Source organism: Oryctolagus cuniculus, chromosome 4 (assembly GCF_964237555.1).
Source record: "Oryctolagus cuniculus chromosome 4, mOryCun1.1, whole genome shotgun sequence".
Lineage (NCBI taxonomy): Eukaryota > Metazoa > Chordata > Mammalia > Lagomorpha > Leporidae > Oryctolagus > Oryctolagus cuniculus.
Genome location: NC_091435.1, coordinates 139,409,677 through 139,433,995, shown reverse-complemented (window position 1 = coordinate 139,433,995; position 24,319 = coordinate 139,409,677). Strand labels below are relative to the sequence as shown.

General features: G+C 38.2%; 1 protein-coding gene across 4 annotated transcripts in view; it reads right to left on the bottom strand.

Moving 5' to 3' along the window:
• The window catches only part of ATR (ATR serine/threonine kinase), a 124,915-nt gene that overhangs the window by 6,666 nt on the left and 93,930 nt on the right, over positions 1 to 24,319 (bottom strand). For 3 of the 4 annotated variants that reach the window (XM_051859026.2, XM_008266276.4, XM_070072689.1), the window contains 10 exons: positions 22,058 to 22,200; positions 13,994 to 14,091; positions 13,288 to 13,520; positions 12,295 to 12,429; positions 8,900 to 9,100; positions 7,394 to 7,537; positions 6,445 to 6,595; positions 2,569 to 2,725; positions 2,305 to 2,458; positions 778 to 929 (listed from right to left, as the gene is read on the bottom strand). In XM_051859026.2, coding sequence (XP_051714986.2) covers positions 778 to 929; positions 2,305 to 2,458; positions 2,569 to 2,725; positions 6,445 to 6,595; positions 7,394 to 7,537; positions 8,900 to 9,100; positions 12,295 to 12,429; positions 13,288 to 13,520; positions 13,994 to 14,091; positions 22,058 to 22,200 — 1,568 coding nt within the window. The remainder of the gene's footprint in view (positions 1 to 777; positions 930 to 2,304; positions 2,459 to 2,568; positions 2,726 to 6,444; positions 6,596 to 7,393; positions 7,538 to 8,899; positions 9,101 to 12,294; positions 12,430 to 13,287; positions 13,521 to 13,993; positions 14,092 to 22,057; positions 22,201 to 24,319) is intronic. The other variant, XR_007924529.2, reaches the window with a different exon arrangement.

Below are 24,319 nucleotides of genomic sequence, written 5' to 3'. Positions count from 1 at the left end.
AGGTACTCACGTAGGAACACAGAGAGGCTAACCTGCTGTACCATAACAGCAGCCTCCCTATTTTGACCTTTCATCAATTTTCAGTTACTTTGTGTATATAGTGTAGGATAGGGCTCCATCTTCTTTCTCTTGCTCGCTTGCACATACATATTCAGTTGTCCCAGCACCATTAAGAATTATTTATTTATTTGAGAAGCAAGGAGAAACACAGTCACAGCAAGAGAAAGCTCCCATCCACTGATTCACTCCCCAGATGCCTCCAATAGCTGGAGCTGGGTCAGGCCAAAGCTGGGAGCTAGGTACTCAATCTCCCAAGTGGGTGGAAGGGACCCCATCACTTGAGATATCATGTGTTGCCTCCCAAGGTATGCATTAGAGGAAGCTGGCACTGGGGGCACTGGATCATGTCCCAGGTACTCCACTTCTGATCCATTTCCCTGCTAAATGGCTGGGAAAGCACTGGAAGATGGCCCAAATGTCTGAGCCCCTACCACCCATGTGGGAGACCAGTTGAGGCTTCTGGCTCCTGGCTTGAGTCTGGCCCAGCCCTAGGCATTGTGGCCATCTCGGGAATGTACCAGTGGATGGAAGAGATCCCCCCCACCTTTCTTTTACTCTTTCTGTCACTCTGCCTTTCAAAAAAATCTTAAAAAGTAAATAAATTTTAAAAAACTCATTTCAGTCAATGCAAAGCGGTTTCTATATTAAGAAATCATACTTAGGGACCAAATATTACATTCATGATTACTGTTGTTACTTAGAAAGTGTAATGATTACCTCATTAAAGGTTCTCTCTGGTCTCGCATCAGCCTTAGTGTAACTTCACATGCTCTTCGAAAAAGACCCTCTGTACCCATAGGACCCATTCCATAAACCATGTTATGAGTAAGGCGAAATGGCACAATTTCAGGAACTTCAAAAGTTTCTCCCTTAAAAACAATGAATTTTATAATAAATATGTTAGAATTTTAAAATTCTTACTCAAATATTTTAGAGCTTCATGTCTATACTGCTTTAGTAAGAGCAAGAGTACTCTCAAAATATTTGTGGGGCCAGCATTGTAGCACAGCATGTTAAGCCACCATCTCCAATGTCGGCATCCCACATGTGCACTGGTTTGAGTCCGAACTGCTCCACTTCCAATCCAGCTCCCTGTTAATGTGCCTGGGAAAGCAACAGAGGATGACTCAAGTGCTTGGGCCCCTGCCACCCACGTGGGAGACACAGTTGGAGTTCCAGGCTCCTGACTTTGACCTGGCCAGCCCCACTGTTGCGGCCATTTGGGGGAGTGAAGCAATGGATGGAAGTGTGCTCTCCCTTTCTGTCTCTCCTTTTCTATCTCTGCTTTTCAAATAAATAAATAAATCTTTTTAAAAAATTTATGTATGTAAGCATATTAGAGGCTATGTCATGAAAGAGCCAAATGAACTGCCTTTGCTTTTTGGGAACTAAAACTACAGGTTGATAATGGATAAAATATAGAACATGGATGAACTCAGTGAATTTAGTATAATGAATACTATTATAGAGAAATGTTATGCATTCAGCAGTCTCATTAACTTCCTAATGACCTTCTTGAATAATGTCAACCAGGTGTTCATTTTCTGATATTCTTTAACCTGCTTTTCCTCTCTCCAATTATCTAAATTCCTCTCTTGTATGATTTAATCTAAACCAGTTGTTTATCTCTGATTTGTTCTTAGTTGGTCCTATGACCATTCTTGGTTTCCTGCGACAGCACAAAGCAACCAAAGATGGAGATGAACAAAATAATGGGCTCACCTACCAAACTGCTGTTTAGAATCTCAACATTGGAAGACTGTAGAAAGCTTTGGAGATGAGTCCAATTGCCTCAATTTATTCCCACTCTGAACCTACAGAATCTGAATTTCCTCGGTATCTTTTTTTAAACTCTTGAGCACTTTTAATATTTAGAATTATCTAGCTGCCAAATTTGGAAACCATCATATTACATTATTCTGTTTCTCTTAAAACTGAGCCCCAGTAAAATGAACTTATCTGTTCATGTTCATGAAATTACTACAAGAGTCAGAACTTGCTTCTGTGCTTTTGGACTTCAAGTTCAGTTCTAGTTCTACTGTGCAACTCTTCTAGGTTCTCTTCATCTCAAGCTGCTTGATTATGGGGTCCATTGTTTTAAAGCTAGTCAACAAACTCTGAATTTGATACAACTGTGAATGTATTTGCTACCAATATATATTTGTCTAGGAAGAATAATTTTTAAGGAAAGGACACTGGGGGACAATTAACCTACAATTAACTAGAGTATGTCATATCACATACCTTATTAAAAAGACAGTTGAAATCCACATGTACACATTCACCCGTCAAAGAATCAAAGAGAATGTTTTCACCATGACGGTCTCCAAGTCCCAGGATATAACCAACCATTGACATTACGGCAGTAGAACGGCAGTATGCTGATCTGCTACTGTACCTAAAAAAAAAAATGCTATCAGATATCCTTATGCCATATTAAGCAATATAAATCTAAAATAAAAAAATAAACATTTAACCATAACAATGTATTACTTCGTAGAAACTTACCATGATGTCGGATCAGGGAATGTTCTCAGAAACCACTCATGGAAAACAGGAGGATGTCTAGGTAGTAGAAATTCTTGGAATATTTTGAGTTTTTCAGACAAAGCTGCTGCCTTTGGTAGCATACACTGGCGAAGTTCCTTTCCTGTCATATACATTCCTGCAAGGCAGAGTGATTTCCATTAATCATACACACCAAATGAGGAAAGAGACAAATTTTTTTGTTCTTAAGATCAAACAGGAAGTGTATACTTTTATTTAAACTGCTATTCAAAAACAAGAATGGAAAATTTTCACTTATCCATATATTAACTTATTATGTGATACTATATATAAATTATTTTAATACTTATCCAAAGTGGTGCCCCTTATTGATAAACATTAATATCAACTAAAACCAATGTTATAGAACCAAATAATTCCAGAATATAAGACTTGGAAAGAATTCCAATAGAAGGTGCCCCTGGAATTGTGTAAATGCAGCAGCCCATACGAAAATTATACTAATCTCTCTTTTATGAGGATGTAGTATAGGTCCAAATTGAACCATACTAATAAACCACACTGGAACCCTGAAATCATCTGTTTTATGTGAAAGCTATCCCTATCCCATAACATTCATAGTGTAACTGATGCTTAAGCTACTCTAGAAGAATCCAAATCATCTGGAGAAGCTAGTTTTATGGACAAGCTTGTATAACTCGAATGTGTTCATAAGTTGGAAACTATTTTTTTTTTTTTTAAGGCAGAGCAGACAATGAGAGAGAGAGACAGAGAGAAAGGTCTTTCTTTGCCGTTGGTTCACTCTTCAATGGCTGGCGCGGCCGGCACGCTGCGGCCGGCGCATCGCGCTGATCTGATGGCAGGAGCCAGGTGCTTCTCCTGGTCTCCCATGGGGTGCAGGGCCCAAGCACTTGGGCCATCCTCCACTGCACTCCCTGGCCACAGCAGAGAGCTGGCCTGGAAGAGGGGCAACTGGGACAGAATCCAGTGCCCCGACCGGGACTAGAACCCGGTGTGCTGGTGCTGCAAGGCGGAGGATTAGCCTAGTGAGCCGCGGCGCCAGCGGAAACTAATTTTTAAAAATCCAATAGCAATAACCAAAACTTACATAAATTTCATCCTCATAAGTAAAATAGTCAACAGCATGTTCTTTGAAATACGACTTGATTGTGTTTGAGTTTTGGTTCTGCAATGTAAGAGTGCTAGTCATTGAACTGGGGCAAGTTACTTAACTTCTGTGGCACTGTCCATAAAATAGAAAAGAATTATGCTTGTTAATAATTTATATAATGGACTTCCCATAATATTCATAATAAAGTATTTTATCGTTTCTCAATATATATACCTGCATTTTGTGATAGACAATTACATCTTCTTTACCCTAAATTGTATGCATCAATATAAAAAGCCAGGAATATAAAACACACTCTAATTGCTTTCCTTGATTTTGCTGAGGATTGAGTATGGTTTTAGTAATAAACAAATTGTTGTTTGAAAAAAAAAAGTATTTTATCAATATTACTTACTATGTGGATTGAATTGTGTCTATCAAAAAATATATCCTAACCCTTGGTTTCTGAGAATGTGACCTTATTTAAAAGTAGGATCTTTGTAGATGCAATCAGATTAAGACAAAATCATTAAAATAAGCCCCAATTTAATAACCCAATGACTGGTGTCTTATAAGAAAACAGAAATAGAGACATGTGATCACAGACGCAGAGTAGTATGACACATCTATAAGCTAAGGTATCATTTGCATAAATGATACAAAGAGCTCATATATTATTCTTCACTCAACTTCCCTTAATGTTCATATCTTTCATAACTATAGTATAATTATTGAAACAGGAAATCCCTACTATTACTACATTATTAACTAACCTTCAGACTACATTGAAATTTCACCAATTGCCCCATTAGTATTCTTTTGCTGGGCCAGAGGGCCAGGAACCAAATTAGGAATCCACATTACATTCAGATATCATATCTTCTTAATGTTATCAAATTGGAAAAACTGGCCGGCGCCGCGGCTCACTAGGCTAATTCTCCGCCTAGCGGCGCCGGCACACCAGGTTCTAGTCCCAGTCGGGGCGCCGGATTCTGTCCCGGTTGCCCCTCTTCCAGGCCAGCCCTCTGCTGTGGCCAGGGAGTGCAGTGGCGGATGGCCCAGGTGCTTGGGCCCTGCACCCCATGGGAGACCAGGAAAAGCACCTGGCTCCTGGCTCCTGCCATCGGATAGGTGCGGTGTGCCGGCCGCAGTGCGCCGGCTGCGGCAGCCATTGGAGGGTGAACCAACGGCAAAGGAAGACCTTTCTCTCTGTCTCTGTCTCTCTCTCTCACTGTCCACTCTGCCTGTCAAAAAAAAAAAAAGGAAAAACTTCAGACTTTCATTACTTTGATATATATATATATATTTTTTAAAGATTTATTTAATATATTTTAAAGACAGAGTTACAGAGAGGCAGAGGCAGGGAGAGAGAAGGCAAGCTTCCATCAGCTGGTTCACTCCCCAAATGACCACAATGGCCAGAGCTGAAATGATTCTAAGCCAGAAGCCAGGAGCTTCTTCCCGGTCTCTCACATGCATACATCCACTACTACTTGGGCCATCCACTGCTGCTTTCCCAGGCGCATTACCAGGGAGCTGGATCAGAAGTGGAGCAGCCTGGGCTCGAACCGGCACCCATATGGGATGCCAGTGCTGCAGGCTGGGGCTTTAGCCAGCCAGCCCCATACTTTGATATATTTTAAAAGTTCTGACCAATGATCTTTTTGTTTCTCTACTGTTAACTTACATTTCCCCTTTATAATTAATAAGTATCTTATGGGGAGATAATTTGAGACTACAAATAACCTGTTTCTTATAATATTTCTGCCTATTAATTTTGCATCTACTGACTGTTGCCCACAACAAATATTACTGTGGTGTTTGCTAGTTGATGAATTTCTATTCCTATCATTCCACCTCCATTTATAAATTGCAATTCTATTGTAAGGATGAACTGTTCCTACTTCCTTATTTACTCGTTCACTCAACCATCTGTTACATCAGTACGCACACACTCTTGTCTATATGTTTTATTCCATGGTTTACAATTGACTACTATCAGTATTTTGTTCCTCAGATTACCCCAGTTTTGAACAGTGGGCCCTTATTTTATTTTTTTTGACAGGCAGAGTGGACAGTGAGAGGGAGAGAGAAAGGTCTTCCTTTACCGTTGGTTCACCCTCCAATGGCCACTGCGGCCGGCGCGCTGCGGCCGGTGCAACGCGCTGATCCGAAGGCAGGAGCCAGGTACTTCTCCTGGTCTCCATGCGGGTGCAGGACCCAAGCACTTGGGCCATCCTCCACTGCACTCCCGGGCCACAGCAGAGAGCTGGCCTGGAAGAGGGGCAACCAGGACAGAATCTGGCACCCCGACCGGGACTAGAACCCGGTGTGCCGGTGCTGCTAGGTGGAGGATTAGCCTATTGAGCCGTGGCACCAGCCCTTATTTTCAATCTAACGCTTGATTTCTTTTCTTTATCTGATAGTGAGAAAACCAGCTCTCAGAACCCACAATATATTTACTTATTTGCTGAAGGCTAGTATACACATAAAACAGTTTGATAATTCCTAGCCAGTGTCTGTGAAAAATAAATTTTCATATGCATTTTTGTAAGCTACCTCAAATCCCTTTGGGATGAAAATAAGGAAGTAATTGAAACACAAGGAAGGAAAACACTTAAGTGCTTCTGTATGTAGAATGTAGAAATTTCATTATGAATTACGGCAAGAAAATACAGAATGACATACATTAAAAAACAATTATATCCATGTTGCATTGGTAAGCTATTATATACATATATTTATATCATAAAAATTTTTAGTACCCCTTTCCTTATATAATTTGGTCAGAATAGGTCTCAAGCCAGCAGTGTTGTTCACCCATTCAATAATTCCACATTCATCATTCAGTGGAATAACGGCATAGGTTCGGATATGAAGTTCTCTTCTACGAGATTCTGCATCTTTTCTTAAGCACTATTTAAAAAAAAATGTAAATTTAAAAACAGAATACAACTCATAATTTTTCAATGTCATGTTAAATATATCTAAGTATTGTTCATCATTTAAACATTAATTAGTTAATTAATTATTTCAGGTATTTAAAAAGCAGAGAAAGGTATCTTGCACCACTGGTTCACTTTCCAAATGCTCAGAACAGCCAGGAGTGGGCCAGAGGAAGCCAGGAGCCATGTTTACAGCAGCATTGTTCACAACAACCAAAAAGTAGAAGCAATCAAAAGTCCATCAATGGATACATGGATTAGCAAAATGTGACATATTCATACAATGGAATACTATATTCAACTTTAAAAGGAAGGAAGTCCTAACACATGCTACACAAAGTAGATGGTTCTTGAAGACAGGATGTCAAGTGAAATAAAGCAGGCAAAAAGGACAAGCGTATAATTCCATTTATCCGAAGTGCCTAGGATGGTTAAATTCCTGGAGACAAGTGGTAGATAGAGAGAGCCTTGTGGGGAGGGCAAGGAGGAGTTATTGTTGAATCAATATTGAGTTTCAATTTTGGAAGACGAAAAGAGCTCTGAAGATGGATGGTGGTGATGATGGTTGTGTATATGATGTCAAGGTACTTAATGTTACCAAAATATATTTAAAAATGGTAAATTTGTATGTTATGTCATCTAAATAGAATAAAAAAGTAAAAAAGAAAAATGCATTTTATTTTTTCTTTTTAAGAATGATCTATTTGCATACTGAAAAGCTTATATCACATTGATAGTAATCATGGTAATTCTAAAATAAAAGCCAAACCTTATTAATCAAGGAATTGAATTCCATTAGTCTACAGTCCTTTCTGAGGTCATCTTTCGGTTTACACATCATTATGTAGAATTTTCCATCTGACCCTTTTAAAGAGATCTTCTTTGGTTTCTGAAGAGAAGGAAGAACTTCCACCTAAAAGATGAAGACTTTTATATAAATTAAGACCAAAAGTCTTGGTTTACATGTCTACATATTACAAATACTGAGTTACTTAACATAATAAAAAAGAGAATATAATACCCTATATTGTGTATTAAATTTGTATTTTAGTAATTTATCTTGATTATCTAGGAAAAAGATGATTGCCTATTAAGAGAGACACATTTTCACCCATCAAGAATGGTATGAAGTAAAAAGATTACTTATTCAACATTGCCAGTTCTTACATATTCAAATTTAGGCAGTCTCCTTCACAGAAGTCATATGTTTCAGAGACTTCTTTGAAATATCTTTTGGAAGCTGGCGCCGCGGCTCACTAGGCTAATCCTCTGCCTTGCAGCGCCGGCACACCGGGTTCTAGTCCCGGTCGGGGCGCCGGATTCTGTCCCGGTTGCCCCCCTTCCAGGCCAACTCTCTACTGTGGCCAGGGAGTGCAGTGGAGGATGGCCCAAGTGCTTGGGCCCTGCACCCCATGGGAGACCAGGATAAGTTCCTGGCTCCTGCCATCAGATCAGTGCGGTACGCCAGCCGCGGCGGCCATTGGAGGGTGAACCAACGGCAAAAGGAAGACCTTTCTCTCTGTCTCTCTCTCTCACTATCCACTCTGTCAAAAAAAAAAAAAAAAAAAAAATTAAAAAAAAAAACAAAAAAAAAACCAGAAATATCTTTTGGAGACCTTTCTTCAGAGCCTGAGACTATGTTTAGTGGTAATTTGATTTTTGAGAAAAGAAACTTCTCCAAAATTTAGTCTACCTAATGAGATGAGTAAATAAGTAAATAATACTGTTTAAGTTAAAAACCACCCTTTCAGAATACTGACTATAAGTAAAAAGAATGATTTCATCACACTGTTTTGTAAACTGTCTCTGAAAGAAGTTAATAAATGTTTTGAGTCTTAGAAATATTGAGACAAATATAGAATTTAAAAAGTATTTATTTAGAAGAAGTACTGTAATACTGCAGTACTATTTCTTTAAAATGATCCTATATGTTTTACAAACAAATCAAACTCTAACTAGCTGAACTTTGCTTTACTCCAAAAACCAAATAAATAAAACTTGCATTTCACAATCAAATTGTGAAAGAAAAAATATTATGGTCATATTAAAATGAAGAACATCTGAAAAATCAAAATATTAGGCTGAACATGAGATTTTTAATCACTGAATTTTATACTATCAGTAAAGATAACTGTATTTTTCTGTATTCCCAGTTATTTTTTTTTTAGTAAATACAATTCACTTAGGTTCTGAAATACGTTTTAGTTTAACAAGAAGTTTTAAACTTAACTGAATTTTAAAATCATAATTACAGTCCCACAAAATGGAAATTTACCATATCATCAAAGCCTGAAATATAGGCCCAGTGCCCAGGAAATGGCTCGTGGTTAGCATGGGCACCCAAAACGGATGGAAGAGTAGGTATCATGACTGATTGCAAAGGAATGAGGATTTCACTAAATGTTGCTTCTTGTACCAGCTTTTTAATCATTTTAAAATGTGTGCTCATGCTTAATGTGGAATTATTTCCATCAACCTGGAAAAAAAAGTAATATGTTAAATTTCTGTTTATGCTGAAATATAGAACACAACTTCAACCACAACAAAAATTTCACTTTTACAATATCTTAATTAAACAGCTCAGCAATTTGTAGTTTTCTAACTATTTTTAAAAAGTGTCTCATGGGGCTAGCAATGTGGCATAGCAGGTAAAGCTGCTGCTTGTGACGCTGGCATCCCATATGGGTGCTGGACCGTTTCCTGGCCGCACCACTTCTGGTCCAGCTCCCTGCTAACAAACTGGGAAAAACATTGGAGGATGGTCCAAATTTTTGGGTCCCTGCTACTTGCATGGGAAACCCAGATAAAACTTCTGGATCTTGGCTTTGGCCAAATGAGTTCTGGGCTCCTGACTTTGGCCTGGTCCAGCCATGGCTTTTATAGGTATCTGTCTCTGTCTCTCTGCCTTTAAAACAAAATGAAAAAAAAAGAAAAAAAAAATTGAACCTACATAACAGGACTGTTTAGTGACTAAAGGCAATAACAGAGGTCTATAATCTGTTACTAGACATTAGAAAATACAAAGGGCTCTGTAATTTAAACTGGTTGTTTTTTGGTACCAAATCTCATTTGGCAGAAACATGATACCTGAACTTCTCATTCAGTGTAAAGATTAATATACCTTATTATAGCAACAGTTATGTATTTGATTACGGGATACTGTAGCAGATTATTCTCAGTGGTGATATTAAAGTATATGCACCTTTAAGAATTGGAAAAAATTCTGAATTCCTAAGTGTAGCTTATCAGAAATATTTCAGTTAAAGAAGTGGAAACTTGCACATGTAATGCACTTGGAACACTATCAGTGTTTAATAAATATTGGCCACCTTCATAATATTTTTCTGTTTTTAATTTTATTTATTTGAGAAACAGACAGAGTTCTCATCCACTAGTTCACTCCCCAAACATCTGCAATAGCTAGGACTGGGCCAAAGCCAGGATCCATGAACTCAATCCAGTCTCCAACAGGGGTGGTAGGAACTTATTTATTTAAGCCATAGCTGCTGCCTTCCAGAGTCTGCATTAGCAAGAAGCTGGAGTCAGGGACCAGAGCTGGATTACCCTCTGAAATGTTTATTTATTTTTATTATGAGAAATATGTTTATTATATCTTTTATTTATTTTTTTAAAAAATTATTTATTTGAAAGGCAGAGAGTTACAGAAAGGCGGAGGCAGAGAGAAAGAGAAAGAGAGAGGTCTTCCATCCACTGGTTCACTTCCTAGATGGCCACAACAGCTGGAGCTGGGCGGATCCAAAGCCAGGAGTCAGGAGCTTAGTCTAGGTCTCCCACATGGGTGCAAGGGCCCAAGGACATGGGCCATCTTCTACTGCTTTCCCAGACATAGCAGAGAGCTGGATAGGAAGTGGAGCAGCCAGGATTCTAACCGGTGCCCATATGGGATGCCAGCACTGTAGGCAGCAGCTTTACCTACTACACCACAATGCCGGCCCCGATTATATCTTTTCATGTACAAATAGTAAATAGCTAATGAACTGAATATTGTCAACTGAAATTTAGCTTATAAAGAATCTCGCTCTCTTTCTCCCTCTCCTTAAACCACCCCCATCTCCCACTTTTATTTTTCTAACACATTCTTCAGAATTTTATCTCCAATTCTTCAGGAAGAATAGTGGGTCATTCCTCTAAACATATTCCTACTTTAGTCACAAGTCTACTGAAAGAAGTATTTAATATTCTAGATGATAACCATCTGCTAAGTTCCAGATAAGACTACGAGCATCTCAAAGCAGAATATGTCTGAATCATCTTAGCACGTGCTGTTGTTTTTAAAGATCTTCCATCTGCTGATTCACTACCCAGATGCCAGGCAGAAATCAGGAATCAAGAACTTAATCCGGGTCTCCCAAGTGAGTGGCAGGGGCCCAGACCCATGGGCCATATTCTGCTGCTTTTCCCAGGCCATTAGCATGAAGATGGATTGGAAGTGGAGCAAACTATAGTACATGTACCGGTACCCATATGTGATGTCATCCTCGCAGAAGGCAGCTTTACCCATTATGCCGCACCACCAGCCCCCTTAGCACAATGCCATAAGCACTGAAATAGAAACTAAAAGAATGACAATCAAATCCTAATCTGCTTTCCTAGTACTCATGTAGGTTAATGTATATGAGTTTTTGAAGTTTTCTCCAATCATAGAGACTACTTTAAATAAGATTTACTACTTTGTATACTAATATTTGCATGACTTATTTCATATTCTCTACTTAAAACTTTCTGAACAATATAGTTAATCTGCTCCCAGAAAATTCACATTAAGAATTTTTAAAAATGTAGAAAAAAATTTAGAAGAGGGACAATAAGAAATTTTAAAAGCAGCTTTTTAAAATAAATAATACATATATAATGTATATAATTTGGTAAATTTTGATATAAGTATATACCCATGTATCTTAGAATTTTAATTTAATTAATCAAATGAAGAGAGGGGCAAGCATTTGGCACAGCAGTTAAATTGCTGCTTGAGACAACTGCATCCCATATTGGAGTGCCTGGGTGATAGTCTCAGCTTCACTTCTGATTCCAGTTTCCTGCTAATGAGCACTTTAGGAAGCAGAAATAGTGGCTCAAGTAACTGGGACCTTGCCACACATACGAAAGACCAAGATTGAGTTCTGGGCTCCTAGTTTTACCCTGGCTGTTGTGGGCATTTTAACGAAAGCAGGAGATGGAAGTTCTCTTTTAACTAAAATGAAAATAAGTAAGTAAATTAAAATAACTTCTTAAAAAAGGAAAAGAAAACCAGCTCAAATTGTATACAGTTGGCTCTCCATATCTGTGTGTGTACATCTGTGGGTGCAACAAACTGTATATCAAAAATATTCACACAAAAAACTTAGATCTATACTGAACAGGTACACTTTTTTTGTTGTAATTCCATGAACAATACATACAAACAACTGTTTACAAAGCAGTTATACCATATTAATATATAATAAATAACCTAGAGATGATTTAAAGTATACCATGCCATTTTATATAAGGGTATTTAAGCATCTGCAGATTTTGGTATACCCAGGGGTCCTAGAACCATTCCTCCATGGACACCAAGGGATGATTTTATATGTATTTTATAGAACTATAAACTTGGATTTTATAAAACAATAACTTGGATTTTATAGGCAATAAGATTTATCATAGTACCGGTTTATTGCACAATTCTAGAAGCTTATCTGTGAGGCGAGTTGCATCTCCAACAAACTTTTCTAAGGACTTTTTCATTAGGATAGCCTTATTTAGGATTTCTTTGCATCTGTTCACACGCATAGGATACGAAGACTGTTATAAAAAAGAAATAAATGAAATTTTATAAAAGTTTCAAAAAGTAACAAAACATTTGTTTGACAAAAAATCAAAAAGCATTCATGATGAGAGTTTAGACTGGTACAAATCTCCTAGAAATCAACTTGTAATATTATAAAAAGCCATAAAAATGTTATTCTTCTATGACCTGGTAAATTCCTTCTTGGGAACTACCCTGAAGAAATAATCAATAACCTGAAATGACAATAACTGAAGTAAACACAATGATCAACCAAATACTTAAATAAACTAAAGAAAGCTATTTACAACTTCATAAATGTGTCTTCAAAGACTTCTTTATAAGATGGGAACAATCAAGTGAAAAACATGAACTTGCACATTACTGTAATCCAATTCCAATGTTAAAACATAATAATTGCATCAAATATTAATGAATAGAAGGCATGAATTTTAATTTTTGTTTTATCAATTCTGTGTATTTTGTTACTCTAAAACATATTGGCTAACTTATAAATTCCCATTAATAATATAGTTTGGTTTAAATAAAAATATTTAGAAAAAAATAGGTTAGCATGTACACCAAGCACTAACAGTTTACTGGACATCATAAAGAAAACACATGCTGAAATCTTAAAATATTATAATCCTTTCATTTGTATGGTAAATATCTCCAAACATTGAAATGAGATATAATGCTATACTCTTTCTCTTCTTAAAAAAGTATACAGCATCTAATATAGAAACCTGGAACTTTATTAGCATTAAATAATAATTAAATACTAAATATAAATAATATTAAATAATTAAATATTAACATTAAATCACCACTGCCATATAAAATGATAAAAGATACTAGGGTGATTAATACAGTACCTTTGACACAGCAGTCATCATCCACATTGCTTGTTGAGGGTAGGCCAGAAATACCTTGGCTATTATTTCCATTAAGACAACAAAAACTTCATCATGAGAATGGCAAATCCGAGAGATCAATTGTGAAAAAGCAGTCAAAAATTGATAGGGAGCTAAATAATCTGTGTGTTCTGTGATAACGCTGTTTATTTTACTTAAATCATTTCTCATTTGTACACGATCAGAGCGGCCAGCTGGGGGAAAAAATAAGTTTACAAAACAGTATATCCATTTATTTCACAGAAGAAAATAAAATTTTTTAAAGCTTTTACATATATTATTCCCATGCTCAAAGCTAGATAATTTGCCAATTGGATAATTCTCTAAGAGTGTAAAAAACTCTGAAAAACTTAAGGGCCATTCATTTTCATTATGCACTGTAAATTTTAGGGTAACTTATTTGATTTAACCAAATACTTTTCAGTATGTTCAATTCATCAAGAAATGAATATATTTTCACTTGCAGACCCTGAATTGCAAATATTGAAAAAGTTATGAATTTGACTTTCTCTTCTTTTTCATATTTAGTTTCTTGCTTATACTTGTATAACATTTTAATTATCAAATTCACTCCTATTTTAGTAAACTAGATTGTCAAGCCAAATCTGAATTTATACCAGAGTAATAATTCTTCAGTGTCCCTTATGATTTTTACATGAAATTATACCTTTTTCCCATTCATATGCCTTCGCACCATAATCAAGCCATAATGTCAACATTCGTGGCATTGACTGATATATGAATTGATTTCCATACTGTAGAGATCTGCAATTGTATAGACAAAAATATTATTAGCATAGTGCTCACTTTTATGTTATATGTATTAAAATTTAAAGAGTTAACTATCACATCGGATATATACAGCCTTCTGACAAAAATTGTGGTATCACTATTTCTTCCTTTTTTCTTACCATATTCCTTACTTAGCTCTGTACTTCCTATAACAAAAATCATCCAAGTTCTGATATAGTTAGTTTTTTTTTATTTTTTATTTTTTATTTTATTTTTTTTTTGATAGGCAGAGTGGACAGTGAGAGAGAGACAGAGAGAGAAAGGTCTTCCTTTGCCGTTGGTTCACCCTCCAATGGCCGCCGCTGCAGCCGGCGCACCGCATTGATCCGATGGCAGGAGCCAGGATCCAGGTGCTTTTCCTGGTCTCCCATGGGGTGCAGGGCCCAAGCACTTGGGCCATCCTCCACTGCACTCCCTGGCCATAGCAGAGAGCTGGCCTGGAAGAGGGGCAACCGGGACAGAATCCGGTGCCCCGACCGGGACTAGAACCCGGTGTGCCGGCGCCGCAAGGTGGAGGATTAGCCTATTGAGCCACGGCGCCGGCTGATATAGTTAGTTTTTAATCAATACTTCTTTCAAATTGTTCTTAGGATCTGTGCCTTCATTTACATTCTATGACCATAAATCTAGGTCATTTCTGTGAAATTATTGTACCTAGTTACTCCAATTCCATGTTTGTACCATTGAATAATTTCAAGACTAACACTACTGAAATTATGGATTTATCATATTCTTCCACTTACTAAAACCAGAAATCAACTACCTGTAGATTAAGACTACATGAATGTCTGTCTGGGATTCAAATATTCATAATCTTGTTCCTTTGTAATTTTCCATGTTTTTGTTTCTCACTGATTACCACTATATACATTTTATCAAGTCCCTCACCATGTGAATACATCACTCAAACTTGTTTCTCAATAAGTCCACATAATAATCTCTCCTTGAAAACTTTTTGAGCCATGGATATTTTAAGTAAAATATACATACCAGAAAATTTACCATCTTTTTTTAAGTGTATGCTCAGCTGAACACTGACATCGTTGTACATTCACAGCTGTGCAACCATTACTACCATGCATCTTCAGAACTTTCAGGTATTTTTGAGCTGGAGGAACTTTGCTCACTCCATTCTCGGTATAGCCCCCGAAAAGCATCATTCTGCTTTCTGTCTCTGTAAATCTGACAGCTCTAGGTACCTCATTTAAATGGAATCACACAATATCTATCTTTTTTTTGACTGGCTTATTTCACTTAACATATCTTCAAGGTTCATCCATGTTTTATGACATGTGCCAGGAATTCCTTCCCTGTTAAGGCTGATTAATACTCCACTTATCTCTTGATAGACACTTGGGTTGCTTCCAGCTGTTAGCTACATTGAATAATGTTGATATAAAATGTACAGATATCTTTTTGAGACCCAGAGGGACAGTTTTATGACACACAAGTCTATTTGTTTTTCAGTAGCTGTTAAGAGAAAGGGGATTTTTCCCTCCTTATTTTGTCAAGATTTAATCAGAAATCAGGACAGCAGGCAGGTTTTATTATTTTTAAGGTATACAATATTATGTTTTTAAAATATTTTTATAATGACAATTTTTTTCATAATAGACATTCTTTTTTTATTTTTTTTTATTTTATTTTTTGACAGGCAGAGTGGACAGTGAGAGAGACAGAGAGAAAGGTCTTCCTTTGCCGTTGGTTCACCCTCCAATGGCCGCCGCGGCCAGCGCGCTGCGGCCGGCAGACTGCGCTGATCCGATGGCAGGAGCCAGGTGCTTATCCTGGTCCTTCATGGGGTGCATGGCCCAAGTACTTGGGTCATCCTCCACTGTACTCCCTGGCCACAGCAGAGAGCTGGCCTGGAAGAGGGGCAAACGGGACAGAATCTGGAACCCCGACCAGGACTAGAACCCAGTGTGCCGGTGCCGCAAGGCGGAGGATTAGCCTAGTGAGCCGCGGCGCCGGCCCATAATAGCCATTCTAATATATGTGATGTGGTATCTCATGTGGTTTTACTTTAAATATCTCTGATGGTTAATATGTGGAGTATTTTTTCACATACCTGTGTAGAATATTTGATGTCTACTTTTCAGTAATATCTATTCATAAACCCATTTTTCAAATGGGTTATTTGTTTTCTTGTTAGAGTTCTCTACATATTTTGGCTATAAACCCCTATTCATATGTATGATTTACAAATATTTTCCCCGATTCCATAGGTTATCTCTTTACTCTGTTCAATGTTTCCTCAAGTATGCAGAAGCTTTTTGCTGTGATGTTAATACTGTTTGTCTATTTTAGCTTTTGTTGTCTGGGCTTTTTAGTTCAGACCCAAAATATCATTACCCAGACCAAGGACATGGATGCTTTCCCCCTATGTTTTCTAATAGTTTTTTTTTTTTTTTAAGATTTATTTATTTATTTAAAAGTCAGAGTTACACAGAGAGAGGATAGGCAGAGAGAGAGAGAGAGAGAGAGAGAGAGGTCTTTCATCCATTGGTTCACTCCCCAGTTGGCCGCAATGGCCAGAGCTGCGCCGATCCGCATCCAGGAGCCAGGAGCCTCCTCTGAGTCTCCCACATGGGTGCAGGGGCCCAGGGACTTGGGCCATAGCAGAGACCTGCATTGGAAGTGGAGCAGCCGGGTCTCGAACCGGCGCCCATATGGGATGCTGGTGCTTCAGGCCAGGGCGTTAACCCTCTTCGCTTCAGCACTGGCCCCCTCTAATAGTTTTTTTTTTTTTTTTAACTTAGACTCATCACACCTAATATATTTTAGTTTTTCATTTAAAGATCAATTCCAAATATCTGTATTGTTCCTTGCAACATCACTTTAGAGTATCATATAATTCAATTCAATTTTATCTAAGATACAGTCTTATTATTTATAAGGTTTTATTTTCTTTTAGGAATGGACTTATGTTGGAGATGAAAAATACCTGTATTTACAAGATAGAATTATGCTCTAAAATGCTGGCCAACATGATCAGGCTGATTCTAGAAGAAATTTGAAGGAAGAAAAACAAGATGAAACGTTTCAAAATAGTGACATGTTAACTCATATTCAGTGTCTAATGCACATATTTCCTTTATATTTCTGTCTCTTGCTCCCTGTAACCATCCTTCCTAGAAGTTTCTCTCTGATCAGAACAAAGTAGTAAGAGACAGTTTTTTTCAAGCCAGAAGTGACAGAAGACACACCATCATTCAAGAATGAGGCTTTTGCAATAGATAATGGTGTATCAGTTTTGCCAGCAGCAGGATGTGCACTCCTTAATTAGAGATGGGCAAAATGGAAAATATCACCTTGATTCACTTCAAGGCAAACAGCAATAACCAGAGGTACATTAGGGCTGCTGGTATAAAGATAGACTAAAAATGTTTCTTGTAGCTTAAGTCTTTCATACATTTTGAGTTGGTTTTTGTATGGTATAAGATAAGGCTTCAACTTCATTCTTATGCACATAGATATCCAGTTATTCCAATACCATTTATTGAGGAGTGTCCTGACTCACTATTACATTCTTATTACCTTTGCTGAAATCAATGGACCATAAATGTGAGTTTATTTCTGGACTCTCTATTCTGTTCCATTGGTCTACTGTGTGTTTCTATGCTGTTTTGATTACTAGAGCTTTGCAGTATATTTGAAGTGAGGTAGTATGAAACCTCCAGTTAATGTCCTTTTTGCTCAAGATTGCTTTGGTTATCCAGGATCTTTTGTGGTTTCATATGAATTTTATGATTTTTGTTTCTATTTCTGTAGGAAAATCCATTGAAATTTTGATAGGAATTGCACTGAGTTTATAGATTGCTTTGGGTAGTATAGATACTTGAACACATTAATTCTTCCATATCATAGATTATTGTTCTATTTGTATCTTTTTTTTTTTTTTTTTTTTTTTTGACAGGCAGAGTGGACAGTGAGAGAGACAGAGAGAAAGGTCTTCCTTTGCCATTGGTTCACCCTCCAATGGCCGCCGCGGTCGGCGCGCTGCGGCCGGCGCACCGCGCTGATCCGATGGCAGGAGCCAGGTGCTTCTCCTGGTCTCCCATGGGGTGCAGGGCCCAAGGACTTGGGCCATCCTCCACTGCACTCCCTGGCCACAGCAGAGAGCTGGCCTGGAAGAGGGGAAACCGGGACAGAATCCGGTGCCCTGACCATGACTAGAACCCGGTGTGCCGGCGCCGCAAGGCAGAGGATTAGCCTAGTGAGCTGCAGCCAGCGCCGGCCTCTATTTGTATCTTTAAGTTTATTGATCACTGTCTTTATAGCTTACAGTCTTTATTCTTTCATCTTCTTGGGTAAATTTATTCATAACTATTTTACTTCTTTGGTATTATAAATGGGATTGTTTTTCTTGATGTCTTTTTTGGACAGTTTATAGTATATGCTGATTTTATACTCTGCAACTTTACTGAAATCATTTATTAGTTCTAACAATTTTTTGGTAAAGGTTTTTCAATGTATAAGATCATATCATCTGCCGGCGCTGCGGCTCAATAGGCTAATCCTCTGCCTAGCGGCGCCGGCACACCGGGTTCTAGTCCCGGTCGGGGCGCCGGATTCTGTCCCGGTTTCCCCTCTTCCAGGCCAGCTCTCTGCTGTGGCCCGGGAGTGCAGTGGAGGATGGCCCAAGTGCTTGGGCCCTGCACCCCATGGGAGACCAGGAAAGCACCTGGCTCCTGCCTTCGGATCAGCGCGGTGCGCCAGCCGCAGTGCGCCAGCCGTGGCGGCCATTGGAGGGTGAACCAACAGCAAAAGGAAGACCTTTCTCTCTCTCTCTCTCTCTTTCACTGTGAACAGGGACAGCTTAACTCTTTTTCAGTTTGGAAGTCTTTTACTTTGTTTTCTTGCCTAATTGCTCTGGATTGTGCTTCTAGTACTATATTGAACAGAAATGGAGAAAGTGGGCACCCTAGCCTTACTATTAATCTTAGAGGAGCTTTGAAGTTGTCAATATTGCATAGGCTATTAGCTATGGGTTTGCTACATATGGTTTTTATTGAATTGAGGAACACTCTATCTCTGTTTTGAGAGTTTTTATTATAAAAGGATGTTGAGGGGCTGGCGCTGTGGCACAGTGGGTTAACACCCTGGCCTGAAGTGTCGGCATCCCATATGGGTGCCAGTTCGAGACCTGGCTGCTCCTCTTCTGATCCAGCTCTCTGCTGTGGCCTGGGAAAGCAGTAGAAGATGGCCCAAGTCCTTGGGCCCCTGTACCCACGTGGGAAACCCGGAGGAGGCTCCTGGCTTCGGATCGGCGCAGCTCCAGCCGTTGCGGCCAACTGGGGAGTGAACCAACTGATAGAAGACCTCTATCTCTCTCTCTCTGTCTCTCTCTCTCTGTCTCTCTGCCTCTCCTCTCTCTGTGTAACTCTGACTTTCAAATAAATAAATGAATTTTTTTTTTTAAAGAAAGGATGTTGAATTTTGTCAAATGATTTTCCTATATAGCTACTGAGATAATCACATGGCTTTTGTCCTCTAATAATGTGGGTATCAAATTTACAGATTTGCAGATTTTGAGCCCTTCCTGCAACCCTGGGATAAACTCCACTTATCATGGAGAATAAGAAGCTGTTGGATTCAGTTCACCAATATACCTCTTCAGGATGCCTACCAGATTCTGTAGCAAATTAGTGCTAAGAAATAAACCTTTATTTTTATCTTAATTTTAAGATTTGTTTATTTGAAAGGCAGAGTTACAGAGAGAGACAGAGACGGAGAGACAGAAAGATCAAGAGACACAGAGATGTTCGATCTACTGGTTTATTCCCCAGATGGCCTCAATAGCCAGGGCTGAGCAAGGCCGAAGCCAGGAGCCAGGAGCTTCTTTGGGTTTCCCGCGTGGGTAGCAGGGGTCCAAGCCCTTGGGCCATCTTCTGTTGCTTTATCACACACATTATCAGGGAGCTGGTTTGGAAGTGGAGTAGCTAAGACACAAACCAGTGCCCATATGGGATGCTGGTGTCATAAGCAGCAGCTTAACCCACTACTCCACAGTATCTGGCATATTGTATCTGGCCCCCAAGATAGAACTTAAAATCATGAAGCTAGTACCTTGAGTTTTTACTTCAAATTTGACCAAAGTCCATGACTTTTTTAGTTCACTTTTGGTATCTTGCAGAATACCAGAAAGCTATTTCTGAATTTATACCATTTCTTTAACATTTGATAACACATTCTATAAAGAAACATTACTTAAATGTTTTAAATACTTAAGACTTTTCTCTGTTATAGGACTGTACCTTCTCAAGAGTAAAAAGTAAAACTGAATCAGTAGTGAGACAGCTATTCAATCTGTCAGGGGATAAACACAGCTTTATAGCTAAGTTTTACTTCTTTAAGTATGCAAATATTTTATTTAACTAATATGGACAGAAATACATTCTAATCATAAAAGTCTTATTTTCTGGAAATATACTGCTATAAATCTCACCCTATAACTAATAGATTTATACATATACAGAACTTTAAATAGATACTTGTTTTAGAATAAACACATTAAATAAATCTTACACTAAGGCACAAGACTCAAAATAAAAAATGACAGAAATTCATTGGTCATTTTAGAAAGAAAAACACAGCACTTACTATTTCCCTTGCTTATGATTCTCTCCCAAAATGCCAGTAGTACAGGAATTTTCTCTCAATAACAAGCGATTAATAGTCATTAATAAATAAAATAAGGCTTGGATTTTATAAAACTTGAACTTCATTTTGGGAAAAACAACTTGGCTAAATCTTGTTATTCTTTTTTTCTTTTAAAAGATTTACTTATTTGAAAGGCAGAGTTAAAGAGACAGAAGGGGCAGGGGAAGGGAAGGAGGGGGGTAGGGAGGAAAGAAAGTGGCAGCTTTATCCATTATGTTACAAGGCCAGCCAATAAATCTAGTTATTCTAACACCACTGATGGATGGACAGATAGTGCTTTAATTTCTAAAATACACTTGAGAAGTCACAATATGTGATAATAGGTCATTTTAATAGGCTTATGGTTTTTAAACCAGATACACTTCAGCATACCATACATTAATACAGTAAGTGGAATATATGAAATATCATCATTATTTTTAAGAAATAATAATTTGTGAAAACAGGAACAGGCAGTTAGCCTAGCAATTCAGGTGTCTGCTTTCAACCTTGGAGTGCCTGCTTTCCGTTCCTGGCTCTAGGTATTTACTCCAGCTTCTCCCCAATGCTGACCTTGGGAGGCAGCAGTTGTGGCTTAAGTAATTGAGTTCCTGTCTCCCGTGAGAGTCTGGAGTACATTTCTGGGTCCTGGCTTTGGCCCTGGCCCAGCCCTACCATTGCAGGTATCTGGTGAGTCAAACAGTGAATGGGTGTCTGTCTGTGTCTCTCTTTTGCTCTTTCTCTGCCTCTGATTCCAAAATAAATTTTAAAAAAATTTTAATTTGTGAAAATATAAAAAGTAGCCATGAGGCAATACATTATTTGAGCTACAAATTAATCATTTACACCTATTATCTACTTTAAGAAGCTCTTTATATAGGTTAATGTAAATACCATTTTTATATATACTATTTTTTTTATAATGAACTGGAAAGAAACATGCCATTGCAATTAAATGTAACCATTAAATATACCAGGTTTAAGATCTGAAATTCTGTGGATGGGGATTCAGAGGAAGAGGGTCTGGAATGAAAAAAAACCACTTAATTTTCATTGTGTATCAGTACTGTTGAACTTTTAAAAAGTATGTATATATTGCTTTTCCCATCATAAAATATACTTTTAAAAGTGAAGACAAGTTGTGTAAAGACAAATTTATATCTCATCTAAGGTGACAGGTTGAATCAGCAGTAAAACAGAAAATATCCTGAATATGCTAAGAGTAATATGATAGCAGTTCAATATTAACAGTCATACCGACATATTTAAGCTGCAAACATGTGGTTTTCACACTCACTTTCCAAAATGAAGGACTATATACCGGATAAGATCACCCTGCTTTTCCATTTTGTTGTCTGTGACCATAGGCATCAATTTGTCATAGTACTTGGCAAGGTAGAAATGCGCATCCTCCCACTCTGGCAGTATCATGGTCACATCCTATAAAAGAGAACACAGATTTTCACCTAATAAAATCTCACACTGTACTGGGAAGTAATCATGAATACTCAACAGATGATTATGGATCAAAAGTGTGAAATCCTCATCTAGGAAGTAAGTACAAAAGCAGACTTGCTCTTGAATTTGGGTAAGGAATCAGGATGGCTAGTTGGCTAGGTAGTAGGATGCCCACTGGCTAATATGTTCATACACACACACACACACACATATATACATACACATACATAGAACCACCATTCCAATCAAGATAATACTTTCAACTCCCCCAAGAGTTTCTGTGAGCACCATCTTTGCTACCCACTACCAAGGCAACTATGGATATAATTTCTATAAATAAACAATATTTTACCTATTTTAATTTTGATAGAAATGAAAGCATACAAATATATATTGTTATGTTCTCCATTTATTCAACAAGTCTATAACATTAACTTATACGGAGTTACATATAGCAGTAGTTAATTTCTTGTTATTGTGGAACAGTAGTCCGGTATTCGACTGAATCACAGTATATCCATTCTGCTGTGGATGGTCACCTGGGTTAATTCCAGTCTTTATTAATAAAGCTCCTTTAAACATTTATATGCAAGTCTTTTTGTGGACATGTATAATTATTCCTCTTGGATAAACATCTAAGACTAGCATGGCTAGGTCATATTGTAGGTGTATGTTAACATTTTTATATATTCACATAATCACAATAGGCAGTGTTAGTCTTTTAGATTTTTTTTTTTTTTAACAGGCAGAGTGGACAGTGAGAGAGAGAGAGAGAAACAGAGAGAAAGGTCTTCCTTTTGCCATTGGTTCACTCTCCAATGGCCGCCGCGGCTGGCGCACCGCGCTGATCCGAAGCCAGGAGCCAGGTGCTTCTCCTGGTCTCCCATGGGGTGCAGGGCCCAAGCACTTGGGCCATCCTCCACTGCACTCCCTGGCCACAGCAGAGAGCTGGCCTGGAAGAGGGGCAACTGGGACAGAATCCGGCGCCCTGACCAGGACTAGAACCCGGTGTGCTGGTGCCGCAAGGCGGAGGATTAGCCTATTGAGCCGCGGCGCCGGCTAGTCTTTTAGATTTTAACTTGTGAAATGCTATCTCATTGTGGTTTAATTTGCATCTTTCTGATGACTAATTATATTAAACATATTTTCATACTTTTTAGCAATTTGTATGTATTCTTCATCAAGTCTATTACTGTAAAGACTGACAGATCTTTAAATTGAATTCTTACTTTATAATTATTATTTACAAGTTCTTTATAATTTGGGTACAAGTCCCCTGTCAGATATATATTCTAAGTATTTTCTCCCACTCTATGGCTTCCCATTCCATTTTCTTAACAATATCTTTTCTACAGTAGGTTTTAACACCGATGTTAATTAATTTATTAACTTTCCTTTTAAGATTAATGCTTTTTTTCCTTAAGAAACCCTGCCTACTCTAAGGTTGTAAATATTTTCTTCATTTTTTTAATCTGGAAGTTTAATTTTAGCTTTTCAGCTTTGGTCTACAGCTCACTTTGGAATAAATCTTGTCCATAGCTTAAGTAAGGAAAAAGATTTTTTCTTTCTTCACAAAGTCATTCAGCTGTTTAAGTATCAGTTACTTGTCATATCTTTTAAATAATTTTATTGCTGAGACATAGAAATAATTTTTTTTTTTTGACAGGCAGAGTGGACAGTGAGAGAGAGAGACAGAGAGAAAGGTCTTCCTTTGCCATTGGTTCACCCTCCAATGGCCGCTGCGGGCGGCGCGCTGCGGGCGGTGCACCGCGCTGATCCGAAGCCAGCAGCCAGGTGCTTCTCCTGGTCTCCCATGCGGGTGCAGGGCCCAAGGACCTGGGCCATCCTCCACTGCACTCCCGGGCCACAGCAGAGAGCTGGCCTGGAAGAGGAGCAACCGGGACAGAATCCGGCGCCCCGACTGGGACTAGAACCCAGTGTGCCGGCGCTGCAGTCTGAGGATTAACCTAGTGAGCTGCGGCGCCTGCCCAGAAATAAAATTTAATTTTATGTATTATATTGTCAAGCAATGTTAAATTCATTCAATATTTCTAACAATATATCTATAACTCTTTGACTTTCCAATATCTACATTCTTATT